Genomic DNA, 14,193 nt, shown 5'->3' with positions numbered 1-14,193 from the left:
ACTTTATCATCTGTAGCAATAAAACTCAAACTAAGCCGATTATAACTGTTGTCTAAAGAAAATAAAACATCTCTGTATAGCAATAAATTTTAGTTAGCTTAAAGACCTTTTTTAGTTTGTGTGGAAGTTGAACTAAGGTATCATCGCCATCAAGAGAAGAGATGGTATCTTCTAAATAAAAGATTTCAGCGTCTAGGATCCTATTTGTTTTTATTAGTTTTTATAGCCTGCTTTGTATGACCTATTTTGGTTGAGGATGATTTGTTTGATTTTTAGCGGATTTGCACTTTTCATATAAATAATATCAGACACAATTTTTTTTCGCATTTTATTGGAGTTCCCATATCTGCATATTTAAAATCTGGATTTTACTTTTACAATTCTTTTTTAATTGTATATTTACTTCAGATTTTGTCTTGTTTGCTAACCTTGTGAAATCATTCCTGATATATGCAGACTTGACAATTAGAATTTTGTAAAAGTCCCCAAACAGCGATGTTTATAGAAAGGGCCTTATTCTTATTTAAATTTACATTGTAATTTCTCCATTGTTGGACCTAAAACCATCCCTGAATGTTATACCATTGTCTGTATATCTTGAAATATGTCAAGAATACTTTAAATTAAATATTAAAAAAAAAAAGAGTAAAATGTATGTCTTGATTAAAAGATGCTCTCTTTCAGCGCTTAATTTTGAAGGTTTGTTGCATTGGTTATAGTACCACTGTTAATAATTTGTTATATAAATATTGTACTGTTGACCAAGTCCTAGTAGTTACAGCCCTTGCAGTGGTGGTGTTCAAGGGATAGAGCTGGCCATCCATTGATTAAATATAAATATCAACTTGAACTGAAAACTTCCTAAAGAAAGAGAAGGAGATTTAAATTGTTGAAATGTCTGATGGAAAATATTAGTCTCAATTGTCCAAGCAGTAGGTGATAGTCATTTAACCAATGGAAGACAGACTCTACCCTATGGACATCATTATGGTATGCGCTATAAAGTCTATGGGTTCAGGTGTTCTAATTAGAATTAGGTTGTCTCAGGTGTATCAAATTAATTTATTGTGACAATCTGTAATAATATTAGATATTAATTTAAGTCCATAACCTCCTATGGTATTAATACATGTACTCTTTAAATAAATACATGTACTATTAGGTCTAGGCCAAATAAAATGAATTAATAGATTCACATCCCCTCCCGCCACTAAAAAATTGACGAAATTTTAAAAAAAAAGGGGGATTTCAAAATCAGGGCATTTTTGTATTGAGATATTACTATAACATACATATCTTTCATTAAACAATGTTTCTTCTCTGAAAATTTTGTGCCTATGAATTTAGAACATTACTATACTTCAAATAGCTTAAAAATAGAATATAAAATCCTCCCTGCTGCCCAATATTTTTTGTAAAGGTTAGATGAGAATCTACTTTTTAAAATCACTTGGCCTTATATTGATTAATTTATGATGGCAGTAATATTCTAAAGTATTAGTTACGGTACATGTAATAAATACATATTGAGGGTAATTTTCCAAGAAATTGATATCCTAGTACATGTGCTATTGCAATGATGATGAAATTGATATCCTAGTACATGTACTATTGCAATGATGATGAAATTGATATCCTAGTACATGTGCTATATTAATATTACATTATAGGATGAGCTGTATTTTTCTACCAAATTAATTTTGGTATATGCATGTACTCTTTAAATACTTAATTTTTGTACCTGTATAGATTTTATTTGAAGTACATGCATTGGTATACATGTAAGGATTAAATTATCATTTTTGGATAGAATGATCTTGAATACTAACTTAAGTTATGTACCAGAAGACATGTTTGTGGCTGTATATACCAGAAGACATACACAGATTTATAAGGGGTACCCTGTGTTTGCCCTTCCTCCCTGAATTTGGGGAAACATATTTTTAGCATGATAACTTGATTTTGACTTTTCTAAAATTTTATCCCCAAATATTTTCTTGCCTCCTTTCACTCGGCCTTTAATTCTATATTCATTCCTACAATCTGAAATCTTAGATCTGCCTCTGATTTAATTTTTCCAAAATGATTCATGTAATATGTGTCGATGTGCTGGTATGAGGAATGATATTTTATGATATAGTAAAACCTATTTAAACCAAACAAATTTTTGGATGTAGAAGACAGGTTGTCAGTTTATTCAGGTTCAGAATACATTGAAATTCTATAAGGTGTTCAATAAATTTCTGGTTTTGACATGTTTTCAGTTTATTTTAGGTTTTAGGAAGGTGTTGTAAAATTTTCTGGTTTTGACATGTTTTCAGTTTATTTTAGGTTTTAGGAAGGTGTTCTAAAATTTTCTGGTTTTCAGTTATTATGGGTTTTAGGAATTAGCTCATGCAAGAAGCATTATGCTTGCAGTTAAAATGCCGTTGTTGTTTGATTTTTAGTCATAATCAAGTAAGTGGGTTACTTACACACATTAAAACCCTGTATGATTGAGTATTCATTTTTATCCTACTTGTTATTGATAGATGTGTTATTATATCCTGTTGTTTGGCTATTTGTCCTTTTGTCTACATGTTGTCAATATTGCTAAATAAAATCCCAAATTTTATAATTTCTTGTAACAATGCATTTCCATATGGATGGAAGCTCCCTACCATTTATAGTGGGATTTTAATCCCCCCCCCAAAAAAAGGGGGGGGGCATGATCAATATACCTATAACTACTGTTTTATTCATGGAAAATTTATATTTTGTTGTTGTATTTTTTGTTTTGATCTTAGACCTCTAAACCCCCCCCCCCAACTCCCTTCCTCCACCTCCCAAAAAGTCCTCACACTTGACTTTGGCAGTGTTGTTCAAACTAAACCGCAAAATACGCATAGCAGCTGTAAACTAAGTAGGCAACAGATACAAACTTGCTAATTAAACAAATCTATTGTAAAAACATGATCTGTTACGTTTGAAAATCGTCAATGAGAGAAGTAAATATTTACTTGAATATCATTAGAATTATGGTAGGGATTTGATATGGTTTAATTATTATTGTAACACAATACTGAATATCGTGGATATCATGCTAAATGTTCATTGTAATTCCTGATGGGTTTAAAGATCAGATTAAAAAAATAATAATGGCTGCTATTTGCAGTTTTGGATTTTTTTACATGATGAAATGAAATAAAACAGTCAGGTTTTGAAATGCGATACGTGTATTCATAAGAATCTTGAAGGATAATAATGCCTTAAGTGTACTTTCGTTCAATTCTCCTTTCAGTATAATGTGTCAATAATAGTGTTAAGAACAAAATTCTATCTGTTTAATAGTACATGCAGAGATACATGTTAAGCTTTTGCTGTGTTAGTGTCGGCTTATGGTGTTGAATTGGAATTTGGATATTGGCAGTTCTGATGCTGGAAAAATGACTTTACTTGTACAAGTTTGTACATTGTGACATTGTGAGATTCTCATGACAGACATGTAGCCCGGTACATGTGTTTGGTGAAGCAATAATTTGCCTTGTTAACGAGATGTATATCAATTGTTAAAGCTGACTATTGCGAACTGTATGGTTGTGTTCAGGACAACTCTATTTACACTTCATAATGTTGTGAAATTGCTCTGGTGCATTTGGGAAATTAACTAAAAGTAGACTGGCTGATGAAGGCATTCACTCCTAGTGTCATAAATATAATATAGTAATGAATAATAGATAGAGATTAAATTGTGTTATTCGAACTTTTATACCACTGTAGAAATTAGAAATTTCGTGCATGAAGTGCTTGTCGATGACAAATCCATAATCCTTCATGATAGGATAATTTCACTGTTTTTGTGAAAGTATGGGAGCCTCAGAAAGCGTAGGTAAGCCAACTAAATTTAAGACTGATGCAAGTTTTTTTTTTAAATTCCTGTCATTTACTAAAGAAAATACTAAAGGAATAGATAATGTTAGTTTTGTTTTCAGTATATGCAAAAAATAATGATTTAAGTTGGTTACGTGTGTTTGGGTTAGGCAATGGACATTTTAAAAGAAAAGGCTTAAGCAGTTGCACATCTCAAACCCGATCTGCAAATCTTAGAAAAGTATTCAGATAAGAAATTCAAAGGGAAATCAAGATGCTTGAAAGTGGTAAAAAAAAAGACTGAAATTGAACATGCTTAAAGTGATTAAAATTCCAAATTTCTAATTTGTCAATGCTTTTTGTTTTTTGTTTTTTTCCTATCTTGTACATCTTTACAATTTTGTGAAAAAAAAACAACAACAAAAAACAAAATAATAAATAACATCTCATCTTATTGGTCAGAAATTTGAATAAACAGTTGTTTCAAGGATTCTCATTGGACATGATATGCCAAATTAAGTCAAGTAGATGTGAAGTCAGTTTCACTCAGTTGTTGCTACTGAAGAAGATTGGTTGATTGATTGATTGATTGATTGTTGGGGTTTAACGTCCGAGCAGCAATATTTCAGCTATATTCAGGCGATCTCTACTCAAGAAGAAACTCAATTCTTTTACTGTTTTTCTTGTGAGTTCTCCAACTCTGACAACTTATCTCCAAAAGGCAATTTATTCTGCTTGCTTTGCTAAAGACAATTACTGCTATTGCTTAGGCAATTTCCAATGGAAGCCAGAGTTCAATTTTCACGATGATTACTAAGGATACTGTGACCCTAATATAATGCTACTTAACTATAGCTATAAAAGATGACAAACTGACGGGAATTCTTAGATTGAATTCTAATATTTCATTTGCTTAGTGTCGAAAATAAATAGAGAAAGTAAGTTTTGAATAATGATGACCATGATAATCCTTTATATTAAATATATATTGTGCAAGAGAGTTTGGAATTGCATATATTGGGATAAAATTGCTTTTTCTTTTGGAAGTTGAAATTGATCTAATTGATATTGACCAATTCTTTTAAGTTGAATGTCAATGCATGCAAGGGTTCTATATATCAAATTAGTATTGGATGGAATGAGTTTTTTTGTTCACTGATTTATCCCTCCTTAAGAAAAGAAGTTTTAGAGGAATACAAAAGGTTGAAGTTGGGGTCTATAGATTAATCCATACAGACTTTCAGAGTGTTCTCTTCTTAATTGAGAAACTATTTTTTGCATGAAATCTTGATTTTTTCACATATTCTACTACAAAAAAAAATGTCTTCCCTCATTTTGCTTTGACTTTAAACTTATGTATGCCCCCTCACCGCCCCCCCCCCCCAACCTGAAAATCTTGATCTGCCCTTGCACATGGGTATTAAGCGATTCATTGGCTTTATGTGGAAAATGGAGAACAATTTTTAGCTGAATTGCATATGGTCTTGATCTAAATGTACTATAATGTTATCCCCACTGTCATGTAATGCTGTGATGTTACCATGACATTTGATATGATAATAGTATGTGGAGGTGTTGATAACCATGTTATAGTAAACAGATAAGATAATATAGCACATAGTTTACATAAACACAAATAAAAAGATCATTTAAACAGTATTATTATCATGAAAAACAATAACTCGCCTCACAGATATTTTTTATAGGTCAACATGTTTATATCCTAGAACGATTGCAAAACATTTTGGTAAGGTCAGATTGATCAAGAAATAACTTATTAATTAGTGAGATGAATCTGTGGAGGACACACTATAAAATTTTCCATAAAACCAATAATTATAGTCAGAGGACTATGATACATTTTGTTTTTTTTTAAATTAATGTTTTTTTTTTTTGTTTTTTTTTTCACTAATTGGATATTCTAATCGTCATTGCTTTAGAACCTGTTGACATAATTTCTTTTTCAAATTGTTTGGCAAAATATAAAAAAAACTGGTATTGAAACTATCGTGCTTTAAATCAGTGTTAAGAGATTTAGCATTCAATTATGTATCAGCATAAAATCATAGAGTGAAGAATTCAAGTTGACAGTGCTGGGTTTAATCCAATCTCATTTTGAAATTAATGTCAATTCTGCTACAAGACTTTTTAAATTCTAAGGAGATTTTTTTGTCAAACATTAAGATCTAATGAAAAATTTGCGTCAGTTCAACGCCATAGGAAATCAAGCTTCAATAACTAGATTATTTTAAACCCTGAAAAAGGCAGTCAAGAAATATCAGCATATATTGTGTAGGACAATTATTTTCATGGAATGGAAATATCAGACTTCATGCTATTAATCTAAAAAAAAAAGAAATTGGGATCAAGATAGCAATTAATTGAGCAAGAAACCATACTAAAGTTTTCAGTTTTATCACAACAAATACTCATACGTCTTAACCAATTATTCATAACAGCAATTTAGAACTAGGATAGTGATAAAACAAACCAGAAATCTGTAACAGGAATCATTAGTTGCTTATTGTAAACAAATAGAGATTGAGGCCAATGTAATATGTCCATGATATCTTCCTTATCTGATTAGTGTAAATGAATAGAGATGGAGGCCAATGTAATACATGTATGTCCATGATATCTTCCTTATCTGATAAGTGTAAAAAAAATAAAGATGGAGGCCAATGTAATATGTCCATGATATCTTCCTTATCTGATAAGTGTAAACAAATAGAGATGGAGGCCAATGTAATATGTCCATGATATCTTCCTTATCTGATTAGTGTAAACAAATAGAGGTGGAGGCCAATGTAATATGTCCATGATATCTTCCTTATCTGATAAGTGTAAACAAGCAGAGATGGAGGCCAATGTAATATGTCCATGATATCTTCCTTATCTGATTACTGTAAACTAATAGAGATGGAGGCCAATGTAATATGTACATGATATCTTCCTTATCTGATTAGTGTAAACAAACAGAGATGGAGGCCAATGTGATATGTCCATGATATCTTCGTTATCTGATAAGTATGAACAAATAGAGATTGAGGCCAATGTCATATGTCCATGATATCTTCCTTATCTGATTAGTGTAAACAAATAGAGATGGAGGCCAATGTAATACATGTATGTCCATGATATCTTCCTTATCTGATAAGTGTAAACAATTAAATATGGAGGCCAGTGTAATATGTCCATGATATCTTCCTTATCTGATAAGTGTAAACAAATAGAGATGGAGGCCAATGTAATATGTCCATGATATCTTCCTTATCTGATAAGTGTAAACAAATAGAGATGGAGGCCAATGTAATATGTCCATGATATCTTTCTTATCTGATAAGTGTAAACAAGCAGAGATGGAGGCCAATGTAATATGTCCATGATATCTTCCTTATCTGATTACTGTAAACAAATAGAGATGGAGGCCAATGTAATATGTACATGATATCTTCCTTATCTGATTAGTGTAAACAAACAGAGATGGAGGCCAATGTTATATGTCCATGATATCTTCGTTATCTGATAAGTGTAAACAAATAGAGATTGAGGCCAATGTCATATGTCCATGATATCTTCCTTATCTGATTAGTGTAAACAAATAGAGGTGGAGGCCAATGTAATATGTCCATGATATCTTCCTTATCTGATTAGTGTAAACAAATAGAGATGGAGGCCAATGTAATATGTCCATGATATCTTCCTTATCTGATTAGTGTAAACAAACAGAGATGGAGGCCAGTGTAATATATCCATGATATCTTCCTTATCTGATTACTGTAAACAAATAGAGATTGAGGCCAATGTAATACATGTATGTCCATGATATTTTCCTTATCTGATAAGTGTAAACAAATAAAGATGGAGGCCTGTGTAGTATGTCCAAGATATCTTCCTTATCTGATTAGTGTAAACAAACAGAGATGGAGGCCAATGTAATATGTCCATGATATCTTCCTTATCTGATTAGTGTAAACAAACAGAGATGGAGGCCAATGTAATATGTCCATGATATCTTCCTTATCTGATTAGTGTAAACAAATAGAGATTCAGGCCAATGTGATATGTCCATGATATTTTCCTTATCTGATTAGTGTAAACAAATAGAGATGGAGGCCAATGTAATATGTCCATCATATTTTCCTTATCTAAATATTTTGATAATGTATTTAAATGCAATATTAAGGATAAATCTAAAACTTAGTTGTATTATTAAGGTCACCTCCTAAAAGGGTTTGGAAGAGTAATCAAGGGAACCAAGGTCATAGCGGTAATCAAAAGAATGTAATCCAGGGACAAAGACCAGACATGGAAAACAGATATACACAACAAAGAACATAGAGTAACTAAAATCATACATACAAAGTAACAAAAGCAAATGAGCAACTCGCTCCACTGAAAACTGGGAGCATGGACCAGGTGCACCGGTAGGGTAAGTGTCCTCTGCTATTCTAGAAACATCTGCTGAGTTGCTCATAAAAAGTCAAGTCTTGGGTAGACAAATGATGAAAGGTAAACTATGACCAGTTGAATAAATCAGTTTTCACACTTTTTTGGAGTGGGGAAATACTCTTCAAGACCCACTTAAAAGTATGCCCAGTAGTCCAGCCACTCAGAGGATGTAAGTGTACTTTGCATTTCACAGACAGTTATCAGTAGTTGGGAAGAAAATTTTAAGAAGAGGCCATTTTCAGGATTTTTCAAAGATATTTAAAATCTGAATGGGATATTTTTTTATACGCGTATTATGGTATACTGTTGTCCGTGCGTCCATCTGTCATCAACATTTCAGACAATGACTCAAAAACACTTTTAGGAAACTTTGGTGAATTGTTCATATCAATTGAAGTAAGCTCCATTCCGATTTGTATAAAGTTAAATTGTAAATTTATGTGTTATGAAGTTTTACTCTTTTTTAAAAAAAAAAGGCGAGGAAATTTATTTGTTGAAAAATCATTGAAAACTGACCATTTTGTTATGATGTGTCAGAAAAATGTGTTTTGAATAAAGTAGAAATGTATGGTCGAAAAAATCAAGACAACAAACTTACCCTTTTACTACAATTTAGGAAACAGTTTATCTTAACTGGAATTATTTTTAGCCATTTTTTTGGGGGGGGACAAATTGGGAAACTTTCATCAAGGGGAGCTGAGACTGAGTTTAATATTTCAGAAGTACATTTAAGGCAAACAATGGCACTGTAATTTAAAAGGGACTTTTTTAGACAGGTGTTTGGATTTTTCATGTTAGATTTAGACATGTTTCAATACATGAGTGTAAAGTCAGAAAATGTATCAGTTTTTTTTTGTCCTTTCCATTTATTATTCTCTCTGCCTTTCATGAAGAATATCCACAGCAGAATGTTAATGGGTAAAAGGAGAGTCAATTTTTTTTTTATTGAAATGACATATGTGATTGGACTGGACTGACTGAGTGCATGATTCTTACAAATACAAAATTTTGCATGTTGTGTATAAAAATATAAATCCAAAACATTTTTTGAATTCTATGAATGCTCTAGATTTTTCAGTTAGTACAGTTTTTGAAATCTTCACACTATTAATTGAAGATGTTACCGGGACTGACTGTTTTCCTCATCATGAGCTTTTTTATGATTATTATTTTCCAAAAATACATCAGATGAAATCAAAATATGGATTGATTTTTCAAGTTATTGGTTGTTGAAAGTCTGTTTGAGTGGCAAGTTTATATAGATATAATGTGAAATCACTGGCTTTTTGGTGATTGTCTTGTATTTATTAGTGTGAACTGAAATACAGAAATTTCTGAAAAACAGTACATTAACAAAGAAAAGAAGATTTTCTGATGAAAGTAAATATTTGGTCATGGAGCATTTTTGTTTAACTTTGGGGACCATGAAATTTAAAATGTTTGAAAAAATAAGAAAAAATTCGAAGGAGCATTCTACAATATTACATCAACACGATCTTTCACTTTTCCATGTCTAAATTTCAACCACTGCATCATTTTGTTGAACATTACTGAATGTTTAAAGTGAAAAAAACTCACCATGTTTCCTAATAATGTGATCCCTTAAATGGATTATCTTCATCATGTTCTTATTTATATACTTTTCAGCAGTGTATGACTTGAAGATTAAGGTCATCACTGAAACAGTATGGCGTCCATGTTGTGTGACTTTCATAACAATAAATGACGATCTCCTATCACCCTTTTAGTACAGCTAGAAACTCTGAAAATGGCATGCGAACTAATCAAAGGAAATGCTATTATTTAAAGTGTTAAGTTTATTGTAACTGTTTGATTAAACTTCTACATGGAGTAGTCATAAAAGTGCTTTTCCTGGTTTTGATAACAGACCTAGTAGTGGTTGTTTGTAGAGACAACATAACGAGAAATTGAAACATAACAACCCTTTCCAATTCGGTTCCATTCATTACTGTTTACTTTTAAAAAATATACAGAAATGAAGTACATGAAATGTTTTACTTTAAACACAATAGCCTCATTTAAGGATTGGGTTTTTGATTAGGGTTGGGTTGAATATGACCAAGGAAAGCATATTGTCTGGAAGTAATATGGTTCTTTTATGACATTAAACATCAAAGTGAAGATGTAAGACAAAACTTTATTTCATTTAACATAAACTGAGTGAATATTGGCAAAATAATACTGAAGCTTCAAAAGTGGAATGATACATCAAAATTCATGTTTTAAACATTACCAACAGTTGATTTTGCTGAAACTTGTACCAGTAAGCATATAATTAATTGTATGTTATGACCCTAAAAAAAAGTATCATGACATAAAATTTTTAAATAACTTTACACTTCAGTTTTATAAGAATTAATTTTCTTTAGTTTTTATGCATAACTGTTGTCATGCTTTAAGATAATGTATTGGTTGCTTGATTATACAGGAAACCTTTTGAAACAGTCCTCTGAATAATCTAAAAACCTGCTAAAACTGGAATGGGACACTTTTTTTTTCTCTTAATGATCAAATAATTCTGTGAAAACAATTGATCAAAGAAGAGAAAAATGTTGCTTTGGAAATTAAAAAAAAATTCTTTGTCAGAGAAAAACAATACAATTATTTGAGTAGGGACAATTTTTATGGGTAGGTAGGGTAAAGGGGAACAAACTTAGTACTGTCCTAATGAAGGAACAGAATGTTACCTTGTTACATAGAAGGAGAAGCTGTTATTTGTAATAACTCCATAAAGTTAACTCATTAAATGAGAAAAATTTTTTTTTTCTGGGCTTCGACCTAAGTAATCTAATGACTTATTAATTTATGGTTATTTTAGACCAGAAAAAACATAGACCTCATAGCTACAAGCAATTTTAATTGTCATTATTGAAAGGTCTCTGACTTAATTACTTTGGGACTTAAAGGAGTACTTGCTTGGGGATGTTAATTATTGGGCCAAGTATACAGTACAGTCTATTAGATTGAAAAAGGTAATCAAGGGAATCAAGATTCCAGCAGAGGTCAAAAGAATATATTCCAAGTATAAAGACTAGACAGTGAAAACAGACACACAAAACAAAGAATTGCTGCATCTGGCTTAGAATTATGACATTTTTTTTTTTTATATATTTTGATATCAATGGATCAATTCAGTAATTCAACTTCCGTCATTGTAAGCAAACTTGCGCCATTGCACCATACTTGTAAAATAAGTCTTGACCAATCAGGGAAGTCACGAACAGTTTAGCATTCCCAGAATTTCTTACAGTTTCTGAGTTGGTCCATTGTGCACACTTTTCAAGACTGAAAATCAAGGACAAATAAAAAAAAAAAGAAATAAACCACTATGTTCCTGACTTAATGCAGGCATTTTGAAGCTCAGTATTGCTTAAGTGTTGGCAACTCTTAGAATTTTCTGATCACATCAATGTAATTTTGAACAGTTTTACTTGGTTAATCAAATTTGGTATGCCACTGCAATAACAAACACCACTACAGTACCTGAACCAATCTGTGCAACAAAAATTGTGATTGGTCTCCGATCACTGATCAGTTTCTGGTCAGTCATCGATCCGTCAAACCGATCCCTTAAACAGGTGATTGCATCACATGACCACAGAGTTTTTTATTGTTTTCTTTGTCAATTTTACACATATTTACATAATGTAATAGATATAAACATCAATTTATACTTTTATTTTACATATATTTTATTTCAAACACATCTTACATCATTTTACATAACAAAACTGCGATCAGATCGGTCATTGGTCATCGGTCATTGATCCGTCAGCAATCAATCAGTCAACGGTCATCGATCTGTCAAATTGTTGCGTGGATCGGTTCAAGGACTGTAATACAGCACATTTTTGTAACTGTTTTATGAATGCATGCCCTGCAGTCGCAGATTAATTTGATAACATGGACTATGTATGACAAGTGAGCCATATCTCTGTTTGTTTTTAGTTTTGAAGACTTAATTTCTTGACCATGCACGGAAGTTCATCATTTCCTTACGAACTCCTTTGCTGCAGGTCTATATGTACATGCACATATCTTATAGTGGTTTTTTGTGTGCTATCAAGAAAAGAAGGGAAGTTTTCTGGAATGGTTTCTGGTTAAGTGGCACGTACTGTCTTAGCATTGTCCATTAATTACAAGATAATTGGTATTTATTCTAGGTCTGTTGTTAAGAGGTTCGTCTGTATATTGATGTACAGATAATAGGATCTGTGAAATGATGAGTTGACATGATATGACTGTATGATATGAGTGCCTGTTATTGTTTAGATTTGTGAGCAAATGGTTGTAAGACATGGATTTCTTGGGTTAACAAGTATTGTAGACCATGTTCCTCTATATATTATTTTTGTCGAGGGAGATCACTTATGATTCAGTTGTGTTTTGGCCAGATGGTTGAAATTTCAGATATAAAATCTTGGTTTTATGAAAAAAAAATTTTATTTCCTAAAATGCTTGATTTTGTCCTGATTTTTTAAATAATTTGAAGATCTGAATAGCATGATTATCATTAGTATCTGACTGTGTTTATCTGTGCCTGAATTGCAGAAATCAGTCCCTGTGGGTGTCAGTATTTCCATAAAAACAGATCTACTGATTTACCACTATGAAAAACATTACAACTGCTTGGTGATTGAGGCTTTAAATGGCAATTAAAGATTAAAATACTTTACAATTTCTTCTTTTAAACAATATCTATGAAAAGATCCACTGTCTAATATTGACCTTTTAATCATTGTTTAAGAATTGCAAAAAATAAAAATTTTGTCTGTTGAAAAATAACATAAATTTTCCATGTGCATATTGTTTATTGTGCGAAGTACTAGTGCAATAAACAAAATATTCACATGGAAAATTTAGGTTATTTTTCAATAGACAAAATTTTTATTATTGCCCATTCTTATAAATAAATTTTAAAACATATTTTTATCTTTGAACATGAGAAAAGTAGCACTGAATTCAACTGGATAAGGGCATGTCAATATTTTTTTTTATCCATTGAGAAATAACAAAATTATTTTAACTAATCAGATTACAGTATTTATCTCAAATTAATTTATTACTGTATAGCAAATAATGTTCATCTGATGCTAATTTTGGCTATTTTAGTGGTCAGTTTCATCAGAAACATCAAAATCAGTTCCACTTAACATTTACTCTGGGCAGCAATATTCAATGCACCAAGAAGCATTGGCAAAATTTGAAACATTAAAAATTTGCCAACTCTTTTGTCTCAAAATTGTCCACGTATTCACACGCGCAGAAATAACTTATAAAAGGGTATTATGAGATTATGGTAAATTTTTACCCTGTTTCTTTTCATACTAATAATACACGGTACTTGCATAGTGTATATATACTTATATACTTATTGCTGAATTTTAGTAAAATTATAGGAGGTAAAATTTAAAGTTCTGCTAGTAATTGATGCTAACTTTTGGTCTGGAATATTTACGGCTGTTGTTCAGATAAAACAATAAAAACTTAACAAGGCATGAAATTTTTACATGATTTTGGAAAAAAATGCTCATTTTTATTTAATTATCATTTTTCAAAGTCAAAGCACCTAATATTGATGCTAAAAATCTGACCCAATTCCAGCACCACTCCTAGACATCAATTTAGTGCTAATGCACATGCTGGTTTTTTTTTTTTTTTTTGGTGAAGGAGATAAAAGCTTTCAGACAATGAAAATATTTTCTATATTAAATATTCAGGACTGTTAGATAATGTAGTGTTGCATTATAGAGAAGGTATACTATAAGTAATACTGATCATGATGAAAAGACAGAATCAAATTTTTAGTAAACCAAAATATTTTTGTGTTTTTTAGATTATTGTATTGAAAATAATTTGTAGGTTACTAAA

General features: G+C 31.2%; 1 protein-coding gene across 3 annotated transcripts in view; it reads left to right on the top strand.

Moving 5' to 3' along the window:
- The window catches only part of LOC148619999 (paladin-like), a 98,606-nt gene that overhangs the window by 36,674 nt on the left and 47,739 nt on the right, over window positions 1–14,193 (top strand). Inside the window, exon 1 of one of the 3 annotated variants that reach the window (XM_088580503.1) lies at window positions 3,211–3,868. The exons of the other annotated variants lie outside the window; for them this stretch is intronic. Coding sequence (XP_088436629.1) covers window positions 3,847–3,868 — 22 coding nt within the window. The 5' untranslated portion in view covers window positions 3,211–3,846. Of the gene's footprint in view, window positions 1–3,210; window positions 3,869–14,193 lie in introns of those variants that run through there. 3 annotated transcript variants of the gene reach the window in all.

The sequence above is a fragment of the Perna viridis genome, chromosome 4, assembly GCF_037379345.1.
Source record: "Perna viridis isolate PV_CMFRI_1.1 ecotype Kerala chromosome 4, ASM3737934v1, whole genome shotgun sequence".
Classification (NCBI taxonomy): Eukaryota; Metazoa; Mollusca; class Bivalvia; order Mytilida; family Mytilidae; genus Perna; species Perna viridis.
The sequence above is the reverse complement of the archived record's forward strand: the minus strand, read 5'-3'. Positions and strand labels throughout refer to the sequence as shown.